Raw genomic sequence first — 18,444 nt, 5'->3', positions numbered from 1 at the left:
GAACCATTCACCATTCACACACTGTGTCTGAGGCTGCTGTACAAGGAGCCACCTGCTCATCAGATAAACACTCTCACACAATTACACTCCAATAGCGCAGCAACGGGGGCAACTCGGGGTTCAGTGTCTTGCCCAAGGACACTTCAGCATGGAACATGCAACCGTCCGATTGGCAGGCGACCGCTCTGCCACTGAGCCACAGCCGCCCTGGTAACATCTGCCTCTGTAACCTCTACCTATACACCTATAAACACATGATAGTAGTTCTTGTTCAGTCTGTGTGTGAAGCAACACGTGGCAGCAGAGTCTCCACATTCTGTTCTGGGCTTTTCTATCATTCTGAGGAAAATACAAACATGGCAAATTCTGTCGTTCAGCAAAAGAACTCTGGCTCCACGGATACTCACAGTGAGGTGCGACTTGTAAGCTCCATGCACTAATAAGCCTCACCAGCTGACCACATTCCACAGCTGTGTGGCTCAAGGTCTACACACACACACACAGCGAAAACACCTTCAAAAAATAATTCAGGGGATTCAGGGAGTTTAAGTCTTAATTCCTTTCAAAGTGTTTCCACTGTATTAAAAAAGGCTCAAAGTTCATTTGGGATTTAGGATGTGTGTTTTTCTTTGGACACGTGGTCACCTTCATCTGGGGATCCCTGTGGGATAAAGGTTTATTATTTCAAATAAGAGACATCTTTTTCTGAAGGTTTTTGATTTTACACTACATGTATTTTGCCTGATGGTGTTTTAGAGCAGAGGTGGAACGTACCTCACATTTACTTAAATATGTACACTGAACAAAATTACGAACGCTTGTTTTCACCCCCCTTTTTCATGAGCTTAACTCAAAGATCTAAGACGTCTATGTCAACAAAAGACTTATTTCTCTCAAATATTGTTCCCAAATGTGTCTAAATCTGTGTTAGTGAGCACTTCTCCTCAGTCAATAATCTGGTGTTATGGTGAGGATTATAGTTAAGGTTCACCCCTCTCTCTCTCTCTCTCTCTCTCTCTCGACCTGACTTCAGGTTGTCGTCGTAACCGACTAGAGTTCATGCTCACATTCAATGGCGTCTGGCACCTGTACCATAACACCAGATACTGACTGGTTCCAACACCCCCCCCCCCCCCCCCCCCCCCCCCCCCGTACAGTAAAACTTTACTTTTTAGAGTGGTCTTTTATAGTGGCCGGTCTAAGGCGCACATGTGCAATACTCACGCTGTCAAATCAGCATCTTATGCTACACCTGTGAGGTGGATGGATTATCTCGGCAAAGGAGAAGTGCTCACTAGCACAGATTTAGACAGATTTATGAATAACATTTGAGGGAAATAAGCCTTTTGTGTATGTAGAAACAGTCTTAGCTATTTGAGTAAAGCTCATTAAAAATGGGAGGAAAAACAAAAGTGTTGCTTTTGTCATTTTCTTCAGTATTGATACAAATTAAGTATCTCCATTTTATGTAACTTTCTTCTTGTACTACTACACACAACATTTGTCTGACAGATCAGGTTAGTTTTCAGATGTTTTTTCATCCACTTCCTTTCCAGTGAAAACCACGTATCTCCAGATGTGTTGATGTTGAATGTTTATGATACTGAACTGAAGGATCAAGTGTTCCTTTACAAGTTGAAAAAAATCCTCCTCCTTCTTAAGCTAAATAAAGTCTTTAAAAAGCCTCTCGGATCAGCTGGAAAAGCAACATCACAGAGCTGAAAACAGGGCTGTTTTTTCTGACGCCATGAAAGGTTTAAAATCTTTTTAAAGATTTGTGGTTCTCAAAGGGCAGCGGCACTACAAACAAATGATGATCCTATAGAATATGATGCATTGCTGTAGATAAAACTGCAAAACAGTATGCAGAGGAGTTAAAATAAGCACAACCTTAAACATCTACAGCAGGAAAACGCAACATAGACATGAATGCAGCAGGAATATGAATCCAGGGCCAAAGTCCTCCAAACCATACAACGCTTTGGGTCCTTTCTTCCTAACCTTCTAATACGACAGGAGTGTTTCATAAAATAGCGCTGTGGCTGAAATAAAGCCTTATAAACCAGAGAACAATGGTCGGATTCTTCAACGTTGTGAAACAGTTTGGTTAGGCTTAGATGTAAAAAACACTTTTTAAGTTTAGAAACTTAAAGTTGGATTATGTGTGCTTTGCTGACCCCGCTTCGGTTTTTTCCTTATTTTTGACAGGAGAGACGAAGACGTGAAATCGGAGAGAGAAGGGGAATGACATGCAGTAAAGGGCCAGAGTCGAACCCCGGCCTGCTGCGCCGAGGAGCAAATCCCCATATGTGGTCCCCCGCTCCACCTACTGAGCTATCCAAGCCCCCAGGTACAATCACTTTTACGGTTGATACTAAGGGTCAGTCTTGCACCCGTGTGTAACCCTGTTAAACTATATTTAGATGTCATAATTTGAATCTTATTTAAATAGCTGAGCTACTCCACGATCTTACCACGTACCCCGGGGCACCTGTAGGAGTCCAACCATCTATTAGAGATCCTGTACGTAAACAAGATGACCAGGGTGGGGAGTGTTCGTGTGTGAAACAATCTGCCCTGCCAAAGTGTCATTGAGCAAGACACTTAATCACCACCAGCCCCTTCCAGGAGGAGCTGCTGCCTCCCTGACCCTGACCCTGACATCTTACCTCTCTGCAAGAAAGTCCCAAGAGAGGAAAAAGCAATTTCACCACAGAGATGAATAATGTATCGCAGTTTTAATATACCTCTACACACCAATCTTTACCAGTCCAACTGTCACTCTGAAGCCACTCCTACTAGACAACAGGAAGAGGTCAGAGGTCAGAGGTTTCAATTAGCATGAAGATAGTCTGTAGAGTATCTACAGGAAGACAGTCTCACAACAAAGAGGGTGATTTGCATTTGTGTATTACTTCAAACCCTTAAAAAGTTTGATGCCTTGTGTTATGTAACTCTTAAAATGATTCATTTTGAACAATTTGCAGATAAATGTTGCTTACACTTGGAGAAGGATCCATCATTTTTATTAAACTAAAAAGATTTTTTTTTTTTTTCCCAGCCCGCCTATGGTCCGTTAGTGGCTAGAAATGTTGATAGGTGTAAACCGAGCCCTGGGTATCCTGCTCTGCCTTTGAGAAAATGAAAGCTCAGATGGGCGGTAACCTTGCCCCTTATGGCCTCATAAGGGGCAAGGTCACCTCCCCTTTCTCTGCTTTGCCCGCCGAGAGAGTTTGGCCCGCCCATGACAAAGAGAGAGACATCATGGCTTTCAAACGAGCAAAGTGGCAGCTGGTCAAGGCCACACCCCCAGCCTCCACCTTTTCAAGTTCTCCAAACCACACAATGATATATATATATATACATATATACATATACATATAAGCGCCCGCTTTATCAACTGAGCTATCTGGGTGCCCATGGTCATGGTTTTAAACACCTTGTTAATGTTGTGAAACAGCGACCAGAAGACTTACAACTTTCAGACAGGCTGTTCACATCACATCTACGTAGTCAAGCTCAGTTGGAGCTGCTCTAGTAACGCTCAGCCATCACCGGAAAAGAGTTTCTAACATCCTTCACTGGTCTCCGTCCAGAGCCCCGGGGTCTGTTGGTCCATTTCATTAACTGTTCATGAAGAAAACTGTTAACCAAAGTGCCGCCTTATGCCAAATTTGCCGCTGTTACGGTATTTCGTCACTATACTTCCTGCTTTGCTCCTGTCTTTATTACTACGACCATTAGAGGGCGCCACCACTAAAACATAAACATGAGTCGTAATTGCTGCTTGAACAAACAACTTAGGGCAGCGTTTTTTGTGGGATGACAGTCTCCTCCCAGGTGAATGGAGAACCCATAAACGGAGAAAAGACTTGATGCACCAAAGTAAGAGGCTGCCAAGTTTAACCCCAGCCTAACTATATCAAAACAACCGTTTACAAACTCTCACACACAACTTGCAGTATGATCCAAGTCTTGATCATTCAGTTGTACTTTCAGTACTTCCCAAACCTTGGCCTTTCCCCTAAAACCTTACTATTTAAGATGTTGTGCAATATTTAATACTCAGGACTTTTGATACACCAAACTATATTTCTGCATAATGTGTAGGGTATACAAACCATTTACTGCTTTATATTTACATACTGTATAATGGCACTCAGGACTGTGCTCCATATTCCCCCCAGTCTTTTTTTTCTGCACTAATTATATTTCATACAGTATGTATATAAGGAATATGCAAGCATATGTATGTATAGGCCTATATGTATGTTTTTTAATGGTGTGCTGTGTTACGTGCATTGGAAACAGATTTGCTGTACTTTGGGAGAAGACATGAGGCAATAAAGTGATTGAATTTAATCAAGTTACTCATAACTTTCCTGGATTTCTACTTTAACCCCCCGCCCTCCCAGTGCTTCCAATGCCTGGTCGATTGTCTTAAAAAGTGGTAAGGAGGCGCTCCCAGTCCTCTTGGACTCGACCCTCCACCAACCAGCGCCTCCGACTGCTTCCAAATCTCGCAGCGGTGGAGCTCATTGGTCACGCCGGCGACTCAATCATTATTTGGGCGGGCTGTGGGAGGGGCTGGCTGGAGGGGATGAAGGGAGGGGTGGCGGGGGTGAAGGCGGTACGACTGTCAATTGTGTTGCCTGTTCTTGTCAAAAGTCGGCTGTTGTTGCAGTTGGGTTCCTCCGAGACGAGCACAGAAGCTGTGTTCAGTCAGAGCAACCCGCTCCGCACCGACGCATGGACGGATCCGCTCTCGACGCAAGCCGCTGCGGAAGTTAGCTCCTTTCTGCACTTTGACATCGGTGTGTTTTAGGGGGAGAAGAGGAGTGACATCAGGGTGGTTTTGGGGTAGCCGTGTTGTAGCCAACGCTGGATTGTTTTCAAACACCCCCCCCCCCCCACCAACATCACGTCGCGTAGGCGAGATTATTTCACGAACTGGAGCTTTATACGTTTTAATGATTCATAAACTGTCATCCCCGCCTCGAGAACAAGCAAGCGAGACAGCCAGACTGGGTATGGTGAAGACTTGTTGCGCGCATCCGGGGAGCGCACCAGTAGTGCCCAGTTTTAATCCAAGTCGCCTCTGTACCTGTGTGCGTGTGATGCTCTGATTTCAGCAGGACTGTCATGAGTGAAGCAGGAGTGAACTGAAGTCGGTCACTGATCGGAAGCTGATCGGTCACTATGAGAATCTGTTCATTTTAACGACATTGGAGAGATTAGTTTCCTCCAGTCTGTCTGAGAGGCTGCTGCTTTAGGAAAACCCATTCTTCCTTTGATAAATGGCATCCACGTGCAGCCAAGTCAAACTTTATTCGGGTCAGATCCGACGACTTGATTAATTTTTCCCACCCAGTGTTTTATAAGTCGAGCCCTACCTTTTTTGCCTTTTCCAGTCGACATGTCTGAGCGCGATGGAGACGGGCTGTGCAGCGACGGAGCGCCGGAGTTCGTCCCGCCGAGAGCGTCCCGCGGCCGGCGAAGCGGGGTCACCCTCCCCGGTGGCGGCCAGGACACCGACACCATTCTCCTGGATGCGGTGAAGGCAGCACCTCGCCGGAGCAGCATCATCAAGGTAAGAAAACTTGACATGTTCCCACTTGTCTTTGCTCCATTTTACACGTAAAGCTCCCCCTCAAGGGAATATATTCAGCCTGTCTGGGGAATGGTGGCGTAAAATAGCACCGTAATGTGGAAAATCGCTTGGAAAAAAAAAATGAGACACTGTGTTCGCAGTCGGATTTAATTTAGCCTTTAAACACAGCCACGGTTCACAGAATAGTCTACTCATCACCTGTGTCCTCCAAGGCAATGCAGGGGTTTGACAGCTGTACTTCTTCTGGCACAAGTAGGCTACGCCAATAATCTTTCATTAGGGTCCTTTTTACGCGCATCACATGTGCGTAATTTCAACCAACATACAATTTCCCCATACTCTTTGTGCTTTCCAGAGGTTTCAAAGTAGCAACACCACCTTCTCAGATGAAAGGATAGCTGTGCATAACTGAAACACAACTTTGGACTTTGCTTTTCTGTGGGACCCTGAACTGCTGCTGCATGGCGATTCATAAAACATGCAATTAAAAGGTCCTTAAGGATTAATTTCCCCCTCACAAGAATGTGCTTTAACACATTTTTAAAGGATTAAATACCAAGAGAATCTTTGTAGGAATGTTTTAGAGACAAATTAACCGCACGTCCTCACACACCGCAGATAAACTTCATCAGGGCATACTCTTATCTTAATAATAAATAATTATGGCCTTGGTCTAGTCTGCAAAAGTGGTGGAGGAATTTCTCAGCTCCTTTACTTGGGTAAAATTATAAAACAAAATACTCCCCTACAAGTAAAAGTCCTGCATTCAAACTCCTACTGAAGTATAAGTACTGTACATCAGTGTGATCTGCAAAATGTACTTAAAATACTTGTTCTGGATGAAAAATGTCCTCTGTGACTGATATATTATTACGTATGCCATCATTAGGTTGTTAATGATGATACATCCGTGTGTTAGTCAGGCCAAGGTGGAGCTGGGTTCAATTAGTTGATATCTGTTTGCTAGTTAAGTTCTGTGCAGGGCCGGGCTCATCCTAAGGGTCGCCAGATTAAAAACTGGTACAGGTCACAACCATACGTTTTCTTTTTTTTTAAATGAAACCATTTCAGGAGTTTAGAGGGGAAATGTCGCTTATAAAAATCTGAAAGTTGTCAAAGGGCTAAACACATAACTCACAAACCACAGGTTTAATTTTTAATTATGTGTTGCATTCCTACACATTTCCACATAATACATCTAATGTTGTTTTTAGTTTTTTTAGGTCTTCATATGGAAAGTAACTGCAGCTGTCATATATTTGCAGTGGAGTAAAAAGTACAGTGTTTCTCTTCGACATGTAGTAAAGGAGACGTATCTTTTCCTCCCTCACCTGTGCTCAGGTTGCATGTCACCAAAGGAGCAGGGTGGGGAAGTGAGGATCAAGTTAGTGGATCATTAATGTCTAACATGTCCGCTCTGCCTCAGGTTATGTGTCACCTTATCTGAAATCAGGCAGGAGGAGGATGTTAAAGGGATAGTTCTGTTGAAGTGGGGCTGTATGAGTTACTTCTCTATAGTCAGTGTGTTAGCTACAGTAGATGGCGGATGGCACGCCCCCAGTCTGGAGAAGCACCGACACGGACGCTAAGCAAAACAATGTCCTGATGTGGACGGGTGGGGTGGGGTGGGGGGGGATTTTAGACCTTTCAGACAGCCCTTTACGACGGGGAACGGGGAGCTCTCTTTAATGCCACCAGACTCCTTTGACAAAAACAATAATTTTACCTCACATAACATGAGAGTTGCTGCCCTGATCTGTGGGTTTGTTTGTGTTAATGTCTGATTTTGGTGAGTTCAACCCTTAAAAAAACAAAAGTCACACAGTAACACAAACTAACTGATTGAGGCAGCGGAGACCAGCAACTCCCATGTTCTGCAAGGTAGAGTTATTGTCATAGGAGTCTGGTGGTTTTGAAGAGAGCAGAAATGACAGCTTCAGTTCCCTGTCGTAAAGGGCTGTCTGACAGCAAGGTAAACCGGAGAAAACATTCAAAATATAGCATACACTTAAACTGATATCGATGTGTTTAGGTGTCTAAAATGTGTTTTAGCTGCTGTCCCTGTCCATAGCAGTTCATTGCTTAGCTTTCGTGTCCGTGCAACTTTTGAACGTACACACGTTTCACTAAAACAACTTCCTTCCTGAGACTGTTTTGCAGCGGCACCGTGGCGCTGCACGGCGCTTAGAGCCACCCATGACGACTGTGATTGGTTTAAAGAAAGGTACGTTTGTCTCTTATCCCGGAGTGCTATGTGTGGACTAGCCAGACCCTCCGCCTGACTATGGAGAAGAAGCTCATACAACCACACTTCAAAACATTGAAACAAGCCCTTTTTAAAGATGGCTACAGGAGGTTAAGGACCTTCTCACATTTGATGCATCCGGACAGTATGAGCGGCCGGGAGTCAGCCCAGTGAGAGTGTCCCATCTGGAAAACCCAGCGGAACAGAGAGTCCTTTGACTGCATGGGAGGAAGAGCATGAAAGGATGGACAGTTGAGAGGAGTGATGTCAGTGACAGGCCCGATCAGCTGTGACAGCCGGGGATGGGTATCAACACAGCACCTATGCAGAATCCACCGCAATATGTCAGATTATTAATAACTGGCTAAGATTGACAGTTGGCACCAACTTCTTGGTCAGATTTTTAGTTGAAGTTACATTAGTCACGTAATCGGCAACAGTTTTGATAATTCAGTAACGTTTCATTCATTTCTGGATCAGCTTTATGAAACGTGACAATATCTTCTGCTTGTTTATGTGAGTGTAAACTGAATATCTTTGGGTTTGGGACTCAAAAAAAGACAACAGTTTGAGCTCTGTGATTTTATTTTCATTAAATCTTTTTCACAATTATGTGACCTTTTCTTGACGAAAAGTCTTAAAAATTAGAAAATAATCATCCGATAAGTAGAAAAATGAAAATGTTAGTCACAATCTGGAAGATCTATGTTTCGTTGTTTTTGGCGGCACCTGTGGTCCTAAACTGAAACTGCAGTTTTTTATGTATTGTTGATTTGTTACTTCTGTTTGTTTTTGAAGATTCATCATCTGTAGTCATCGCTCTATTTGGCTATAGTAACCAATCAGCTGTGTCAGCTAGGGCTGAGTACCAATATCTCTTAGAATCCTCCAAAATATGGCACAATATTAATAACTACCAAAAGACTGACAGTCAGAACCAAATCCTCGTGCAGATTTTCAATTGAAGTTACATTGGTCAAGTAATTGGCCACAGGTTTGATGATTGAGTAATCGTTTTAGTCATTTTTAGGCAAGGATTTCACTTTTTCTGGCAGAGTTGATATGATTGAACTAATAAACACATAATCATCTGTACCTGCACATGCATATATTTTCATTTACACTACTGCACACACACACACACACACACACACAGATGTGTAAATGTGTTCCTGTGAGGATGCAAAAGGGAAGATTGGTCCAACTCACATCTTACATTGTCAGTAGTTCATAGATGTGTTTCCCTACAACGTATTTTTCCATTTTTAGATTTTTCTTTAACTAGGTGCCACTCTCCAGTGAAAATCTTGTATCTCCAAAAATCAAGACAGAGTTGCTGCAACGACTAATCAATCAGTTGATTGACAAAAAACATTTTTTGGTCCAGCTTCTCAAATGTGCCAATTTGCATTTTGTGTTGAATGTGACAGTAAATTGATTATTTAAAGTGTTAAACAGAAATATGAATTGGCAGATTAGCTGCAGCCCTTCTTGATGATTTTAAATGTGGGATGGGAAAATCTTTCCTACTTTGGAGGCTAAATAAACCATTTCAAAACTCATTGGACATTGTCTGAAATGTACATGGTCACAAAGCTAAGGAAGGGATGTTTCTTCGGCATCTTTGCCTTTATTGTACACTTGCTAATGTAGCCAGAGACGGACAGGAAATGAGAAGAGAGAGAGAGATGGTCTGACATGCAACAAAAGGTCAAGTCAAACTGGTTATATACTTGGACAGATTATGAGACAATGGGCCCCTGGGCATAGACATGTCCGTGACCCCCCCGCCCTATAAACATAGGAACAAGAGACCCAAACCCAAAGTCTCAAAGAGTCTACTTTTAACCATTTTGCATCCCTTTGTGCTCATTTTGCATCCTTTTGTGCTCATTTTGCATCTATTTGTAGATGTTTTGTGTCCCATTGTAGTCATTTTAGTTGTTTTGCATCTTTTTAAGGTGGTTTTGAATCTATTTTTAGTTCTTTGACTTTTCTTATGAGTCGTTTTGTGTCTCTTCGTGGTCATCTTGTGTTGGTTTTGCGTCTCTTCGTAGTCGTTTTCCGTCTTTTTCTGGAGTTTTTTGCATCTATTTGGAATTGATGGTTTTGTGTTGTTTTGGGACATTTGTAGTCGTTTTGTGCCTCTTTGTGGTTATTTTGTGGTTTTGCGTATATTTGTAGTCATTTGGCATCTCTTTTGCTATGGTGGTCTTTCTTGTTTTTTGCATTTCTTTGTTGTGGCTTTGGGTGTCAGTGGTTAGTTTGCATTCTATTTCTACTCATTTTATGTGTATTAGTACAAATGTTGTGTCTCTTTTTAATAGTTTTGTGTCTTTTGTGGTCATTTTGTGTGTCTTTGTGATTGTTTCTTTTCCCTCCATTTTGTGAGTCAGGATCCCTGACCCTTGGGCCCCTGACCCCTTGGGACCCTGGTTCTGGGCCTGGGGCCTGTTCAGTGCTCCATCTACGGTTATATGGACTTAACCATTCACCCCCAAAAGTGCAGTTTTTGTCATGAAAAGTTTTAACGATGGGTTTTCACAAGATTGTCACATTACATTATTCAGCACAGCATCAGCATTTTATTTTTTATTTGAAATCAAAGAGGAATACTTTTTCCATGTTGTTCATCTTTTGTACTGATGATTCATCTGGGAGAGGTCCACATCCATCCAACTCTTGAAAAATCTCCAACGGCCAATCACCTATTGACCCTTGAAGCCAGAAATAACTCTCCCTTCTTCTCTAGTTTAATAATAATAGAAAATAACTTTGTGTGCTTGGCTGGCTTAAGAAAAAATGCTGCTGGTGCTCCTTCAGGATGTTCAGCTGGAGAAAAGAAAAACCGAACAGGAAGACAAGCTTATCATAACTTTGAACGATCATTTTCTCTCCAGCTAATTAAGATGTGAAATTAGGTGAGTATCCTTTCAATAGAGAAGTGTATATTCGGTTGTACTTGTGTGTGTTTTGAGTGCACAGCAGAAAAGACATGTCTCTAAATTAATGCAATTACAACTGCACCCATAAATGTGCCAAAACTAAATGAAAAATCTGTAACGGTTTGACAGCTCCCCCTCCATCGTTCAGGCTTGTTTTCACTTATTCATGCGTTGTAATTCATCGCCACCAGATGAGCTAGAGCGGTTGCCAGAGCGCCGCTTCATCACGTTTAAAGAGCGAGTTAAAGGGACATCAATCTCAATCAAGTTAAACACACTGGTGGTCAAGCTGTTATATTAATTTTCCCGCAGCAAACCATCAGCGATTAGCCTACAGCATTACTCAGGAATAGGCCAGAAAGCAGTAACCCAGGCCTTGGAGGGGAGAGCGGTGAGGGATTAAAAACTACACACACACACACACACACACACACACACACACACACACACACACACACACACACGCACACACGGACAGAGGCTCAGGGGGAGGCATGGTTGGATGTCTCCCTGACAGGCCGGTGTGCAGCCTGACTGCTCGCTGTAAGGACACCGTCAGAGCCGTCTGATGTCTCACAGTTTGACCACCAGACTGTGTTTAGTATTACAGCAGGGTGTCCACTTGTCACTGAACTTCTGGGACTTTTAAATAGTTTTCAAGTATAAGGGGGCTTACAATCGCAGAATCAACGTAATCAAACATTACATTTTGCAATTAAAGATGCTATGAAAGTATTAAGGGAAGTTTCACGGTTTAAGGTGATTTCACAGTTTTTTTAAAGTTCAATGAATACATACATCTCTCTTTGTAAATCATCATGGCCTTAGAAACAGAACCATAGAAACCATAAAAGTTTAAGAATAAATAAACGTGCACAGATGTGCCTCCACTCTATTATGGAGAAGTCATGGAATTTCATATCAAGGCCACAGTGGGAGCCTGATATGAGTTTATTTTTGTCCCTTCTCAGTTCCTTATCCTACTCTGCCTCCTTCTGCTCTCCTTGCTCAGCGTCTGCATTGTGTTTTCTTTTGTCCGTGTTTTTCCTCCCCGTCCTTCATTCAGTGGCACTTTGATATTTGTTTTTCTTGGCGTTATTGTTCTCACTTTGTTGCATTCGCTCTAATTCTCCATCCCTCTCCTGCTGTGCCGAGAAGCCAACAATGATTTCTTAACAACGTTCTCCTGGAAACCGGTCAAGAGTAATGACAATGTATCGCCTGTGATATAGCATGCAAAGCAATCTGGGCCACTGAGAGCCTTCTGTCTCCCGGTATCAGCCCGCTGCTGGTGCCACATCTCTCCGGGAACACACACCACCTCATCGCAGCTGCTGCTCTGCAGTTTAATGTGTGTGACTGCCGAGAGACGAAGCTCTCAAACACCTCATGACTCATGACAAAAATCAGCACAAAGTGCAGCCTTAAATGCAAATCTGCTCTTTCCAGACACCGCAGGAAGCTCTACGAGGCGGCATTCATTGCGGCAGTCATGCATGAAGTACTTGAAAGCAATACTTATTTAAAAAAAAACAAGGTTCTGGATGGCATCTTCAAATCATAAAGCCACAAACATTACCCAGCTGTCTTTGTCAGATCCTGCACACAGTAGCCAAAGTGTTGAGGAGGTGCCTACTGTTATTTAAAGTACGACAACTGAAACAAAGAGGGCTTTTTTTCTTTGAAACCAGTACTTTTTCTTTAAACAATGTTATTATTAATGTCCCCCCCCCCCCCCCCCCCCCCCCCCCAACCTCCTCCCATCCCAACCTACAATAAAATGTGTCTCTTAACCAAACAAAAAGCAAACTATATGACGGTATCACAGCAGCAGCTCCCCTATGTCTTCATCTTTTACAAACCGGTCAAACGGCCTCCAGAGTTTCTTGTACAGCCCCAATTTGCCTCTCTGTACATTGCGCCAAATTCTTGATCCAAGGACCAATTGTAGGCGCCTCCATTTTCTTCCAAATGAGAGCTATAATCCTTTTTTTGCCTGTTGTACAGCTAAATGAATACATTTATATAGTATTTTGGGGGTTTTAGATTCCGATTTGTTGGATACAGGGGCAGCAAAATCATTTTAGGGTCAAGTGGAATATTCAGAGACAAGATCCACATGGTTTTATTGATCCCGTCCCTCCAGAATGTTTTGATGTGGTCCCACTACCAGACACAGTGCTAGATAGATGTTGCCATAGATGTAGCACCCTGTTCACCGCTGGCGCCAGGTCGGTCATCGTCAATTACGTTGGCTGCAGAGTATGCAGCAGGTGCTTCCAATAGTATGGTTCCTCTTCTTCTTCTTTAGTTTTTGGCCTGTGGTTTCGGCGCTTGGCAACAAACAAGCATTGTTACCGGAACGGAACGGAGCGCGCCTTTACCCCTATTTAGGAGAAATGATTCGCCAAACCTGCTTTTTCGCAGTTGATCAAATTTTATTTTGCAGTAACAACAGATGCTTTGGGGAAATGTAAATACAGTAAATAATTTGTTACATTACAACACTGAATTACCAGTTATGTGTTGGCAGGACACTGGCGTTGTTACCAGGTCTAAGTAGGTGTCATTGCAGTTAGCTTTCACATATTTTTCGGATAATTTCGGATCCAAAACTTGGTGAAAACTGACTTATGTTTCGAAACCCTACAGTCACGTGAGCTACAAAAGACTGCGACACACACTTGCTTGATGGGCGTTCCTGGGCGTGCCTGACCTACTCCTGGTTGCTTGGCGTTTGACACGGTGACGCGTCTGTATCGATAGTAGCATGGTGTTGTCTAGTATCTGCAAGAGGTCTCACAAGTCACTTCAGATCACTTCTATTGTCAAGTCACAAGAACGATGTTTTTGGATTTGAAAGTATTTATTTCTCGATGGGGGTAACAAAATATATGAGATAAAATGCCAAACATATCAGATGTGTACAGAAATACAAAGTCCTGAAGCGTTTCTGCCTTCATGAATGATTTTCTTCGACACGAGCAACCAAGGTACAATAAATATGTCACGCTGCCTTCACTCCGATTGGCAGTCGCGTTGTCGCATTGCATTCATATAAAATAGACTTCTTGTCTATTTTGGCCCCGCGTTGCTCGTGGCTGCGGAAAGCTCGTCGCTGGCAAACAGCGACTCCCATTGAAAATGAATGGCAGCCTGTCGCTGTTTTGCTGTCTCTTGTAGCTAAAAGGACTGGGGGGGTAACCTGAGCACACACCAGACAAAAATATTTATTTACTAATCCATTGTCCCTCATACAAAATAAACTCGATTAAAACAAAGATTATTCCAATAGAAAATGTTGACTTCTATCCTAATAAGTGACTCAAAGTTGTCTGAAAACTGTGGCTCCACGCAGATAAACACCCTTAAAGAGCTTATGTGTAGGTAATTGGCCAGTGGGTCTTAAAGGGACATACGTATGTCTGAGTGTACTACCAGTAACACAGACAGAATTGTAATCGGCTGCGATTAACAATTGTCATTTTTTAAGATAATTTTTGTTGGGCCCTTTTATTTCATAGTGACAGTGGATTGACAGGAAAGGTGGCAGAGAGCTGATAAAGGGCCGCAGGTCGTACTCGAACCCGGGCCGCTGCATAGGACTCCTGCATGGTGCGTACGCTCTTACAGGGCTAGAGGTTGTCCCGGACTTACACTTATTTACACAGTTTATTAATGTGTTGATTATTTTCTCGATTAATCAATCAGTTATAAACTGTAAAAGTGTTTAAAAAATGTTGACTGTCTCTACTGAAAACAGTAATACAACGTTTCTTTACTACCTCACGCGAGAGGACATCCTGCTGCAGAAAAGTTTTCAAAGTCAGTTTTCTGGATCTTAGACCGTAGTTTTCACAGAAAGAGAGGTTTATGTGGTTCAAGTTAAAGGAAAGTGTAAAACAACGGCTGCCTGACCGATGGAATATGACATTTTGTAATCGTTTGTGGCTCCGCTGACTGATTACACATCACCTGGCTTCCATGCTGAAAACCAGTCAGAGAACTGTGAGGAATCTAATCAGTATCTCCTTATTTTATGTATTTATTCTGTGGGAGAAAAAAACAGTGTTGAAGAGATTTCTCTGTCAGACCTGTACACAGAATGTGTAATATCTGTAATTTCATAGATTTTCGATTTTGGAATTTTATATATATATATATATATATTTACATAGCACAACAGTGCTGCCATGTACATAAATACACAAATATACAGCACAATATACCCACACAAATATCTAATACCCACTCCCCACCCTCCCCAATCCCCATGCATCTTTATAACATATCCGTACACAGCTGGAGTAACGTGAGCCTACATTTAGCCGCCCACAAACATGAAGGCAAGGTAGGGTATATGCTCCACACAGACAAAGTGGTAAATAAAGAAGCATAAATAAAAAAACAATACAAAAAAAAAAGGATGTTGAAGTGATGTTAGTTATTGTTTCTTTATTAACGGTGCTCTAAGCGATGTTGGGTGACGCCACTTCTTGTTGAAGTATTTTCCAACAAAACAAGGCTAGCTCGCCTCTCCCTTCTCCTCAACCCGTCTCCTCTCCCTCCCTCCCTCCCTCCCTCCCTTCTGTGCTTCCACGCATTAACCCCCCATCCCCCCAACCTCAAATCCTTCTTAGTTATTGGCGAGAACGCTGGAAGAAACCGTCATGATTGGTGGTGCAGGTTGGCACAGTTTTCTTTAGTTGCCGTTTGTAGACCCGGGGCTGTCTGCAGAGACCACGTTTTTTCTCTATTTTTATTTTTTACAGTGTGTTCTGGGGATAGGCAGCTAGCGGATAGCAAGGAGATGTTGTAGCCTAAAAGACGCATGACATCACTCAGAGCACCTTTTTAAAAGGAAGGTAAATGATCCATGGAAAGGCTTTAGAAATGTCCCCTTAGTCTCAAAGCCTCTCAATGAAAGCTCCTGTAGGGGCAGAAAGACACAAACTTGTACCACAAACTGTGACACACATGCTGAGGACAGATGATGGGTTGTTTTTTTTAGCTGTGGCGTTGAAGAAATAAACCACACAATTTAGCATTTAAACTAACCAATTTTGACTTTTGCAGCTAGGTTTTTAAGCTGTTTTTAATCTGCAAAACATGCTGGCGACTTAGCGACATTATCGAGCATGCAGCATGGATGAGCATTTTCTTTGTTTTGAAGCTTGTTTAGCAAATTAGGATGTGGCACAAGATGTGTGTCTGTACTTAAGATAGGATAAGATGAGATAAAAAGAAGACATCAGCCAGATAGCGAGGGTGGAGAACCTACTCAGCAGTTTCAGATTGTTTCATTTAATGACAGAACAGTGATGTCATTGCTTCAGGAAAAGTTTGTGACTTGATTGACTTGAAGAGAAAATGCATCAAAAACCAATTTTATTCAATCTATTTTATACTTATGGGCTGAATGTTTTTCTGGAAGGAGTACATGATGCTGTTGCATAATAAACAATGTAATCTCAGTTGGACTTCAACAGTTTTAGATAAAAAGCGTGTAAGACTTCTAAGTATGTATTTGAGAGTGTCTGTAGGAAATTAGTGTGACAGATGGAATAACAGAGACAGAGAGAGAGAGACGTAATACTCGTGTTCATGTCTGCCTTAGGGTTAGTGTGAATGATGTGTGATTTAAACAGTGACCTTCACTCTGCAGGCAACATAGTTTCCACTGCTGAAAAATAAAAAAAACACCAGAGCATAAAGAGGATTTTAGATTTGAAAAACTGAAAACACACACTAGGTTACAAGCAGAGTGACTGCCAGGGGTGACTGTGGCAAGGACGTGTATATCTACAAATCACTTCCTGTTTAAACCGCCCCAGAAGCTGTTTACACTTCTAACACTGGCACTAATTTCTCTTCGAACATAGGGGAAACAAAGAAGAGGGTGACATTTCATTTCTAGAAGCAAGGAGTGAGTGTTTCCAGAGCCAATGGATGCCGTGAAACGCTGAATAAGCTTCGACAGGTTGTAGAAAAGTGAAGGGCAGAGGACGCAACGTGAGGGGAAATACTGAGAAAAGGAAGAGAGAAGAAGAAAAAAACAGGAGTTATCGAAGCGTGTGTGCGTGTTTGTGTGTTTGTGTGTGTGTTTGTGTGTGTGGTGTCAACCTCAGGGTGGATAAGATCAGGGGAGACCTCTAGAGACTGATTGTCGGGTTGTTTTGCTGTTACTGGATTCAGCCTAGAGGGTAACACACACACATACGGTACACACAAAATCCCACTCCCCAACATGAGCTGTGCTCTTTGGTACCCTTAGGGCTGCATGGAATTAGGACAATGTACAGTAATGTTGTTGATTATTGCAATAACGATTGCAGTATTACTGTACGTGCAGTGAATAAGAGTGTGCTCGGTATTCTGCTAAAGCACAAGAAATTGATCGTTGACTTTAAAACAAACAAAAAAATAATTTCTAACATAACTTTATTGCATTATGACCTTCATTTCCAACCGTGTTGCAAATTCAATGACTTTATCACTAAATAAAGGGACTCTTCAACAGCTTTATTTCTGGAAAGAAAATCCAACTAGTGGGGGGGGAAGCGAAATATTTTATATATCATAGTTATCATGTAAGCTGCATGCTTCATGCATGCTTCTCAGAGGAACCACAGTCAAATGATACGCGATAACATCACCGACATGTACAGCAAACAACCACATGGCGTTATCTGGCGACTTTGAGCAGCTTTCGGAGCGAGTGCTAGCTTTTTGCACTGGAATAAAGTTGGCAACACTCACGGCCTCCCATGGGGGCCAGAAAGAAGTAAAAACAAGTCTGCTACTGTCCCACTAGAGAGAGATGGTGTATAGTGTCATTTTGAGGCATTTTTGTATCCCTCCTGTTTTATTTTGACCGCAGTGCAGGAATGTTGGTAGTGATGGTATTGTGATGTGCAATCTTGAAGAAATGTGTTTAAATTACCAAATCTTTAGGTGATTTTAGACTAAACTAGTAGTTTGTAAAGCAAATGTAAGTCTCTTAAGTCTCTTCTTGCTCTATTTGTCTGTTGTCAGCAGCATTGCTTCATAAGTACACTGTTATTTGTCCTCTCCAGCTGACTTCTTCTAGTTTATAATGTCAATGGGTGTGCCCTGATTTACCAGAAGTGTGTGTGCGCGCGCGTCTATGTGTGTCTGTGTGTTTCTGTTTATCTGTTTGTACTTAAAGAGGACTTGCTGTAGTCTGATTAAATGAACTGACTTGAGGTAGTGTGTGTGTGTGTGTGTGTGTGTGTGTGTGTGTGTGTGTGTGTGTGTGTGTGTGTGTGTGTGTTTTGAATGGGCTCTTCTCGTCAGTAAGTCACTAACAAACACATACACATGCTGTGTGTGTGCGCGTTAGCATTTGTCAGCTTTTTTAAAGAGGAGGAATGTTGTGCGGCTGCCAGACTCTGCTGCTGTGACTTCACTGGGACCAGTGGAGATCCCTGGCACCGCACACACCTGCTGCCATGGCAACCACATACAAGACCCATGACAAACTACCCCTCTAAATCAAACCCAGCTCCCTTTCCAAAACTGTGTGTTTTTGAACATCTCTCTGTTTCTTTTTGAATTCTCACATTTGTGATGGCTGCAGAAATCCTGGAAATGTGTGTGTGTGTGTGTGTGTGTGTGTGTGT

At 42.5% G+C, this 18,444-nt stretch overlaps 1 protein-coding gene and 1 long non-coding RNA gene across 2 annotated transcripts in view; one reads left to right on the top strand and one right to left on the bottom strand.

Annotated features, from left to right (window-relative positions):
- The first annotated feature begins 4,624 nt into the window (after positions 1 to 4,624).
- Positions 4,625 to 18,444, top strand: part of plcl1 (phospholipase C like 1) — a 72,342-nt gene continuing 58,522 nt past the window's right edge. Inside the window, exon 1 of the mRNA XM_034885844.1 lies at positions 4,625 to 5,590. Coding sequence (XP_034741735.1) covers positions 5,417 to 5,590 — 174 coding nt within the window. The 5' untranslated portion in view covers positions 4,625 to 5,416. The remainder of the gene's footprint in view (positions 5,591 to 18,444) is intronic.
- LOC117953142 overlaps positions 14,294 to 18,444 on the bottom strand; it is a 9,607-nt gene continuing 5,456 nt past the window's right edge. Inside the window, exon 3 of the long non-coding RNA XR_004658563.1 lies at positions 14,294 to 14,358. This is a non-coding gene — a long non-coding RNA (uncharacterized LOC117953142). The remainder of the gene's footprint in view (positions 14,359 to 18,444) is intronic.

The sequence above is a fragment of the Etheostoma cragini genome, chromosome 11 (assembly GCF_013103735.1).
Source record: "Etheostoma cragini isolate CJK2018 chromosome 11, CSU_Ecrag_1.0, whole genome shotgun sequence".
In the NCBI taxonomy this organism is placed as follows: domain Eukaryota; kingdom Metazoa; phylum Chordata; class Actinopteri; order Perciformes; family Percidae; genus Etheostoma; species Etheostoma cragini.
The sequence above is the reverse complement of the archived record's forward strand: the minus strand, read 5'-3'. Positions and strand labels throughout refer to the sequence as shown.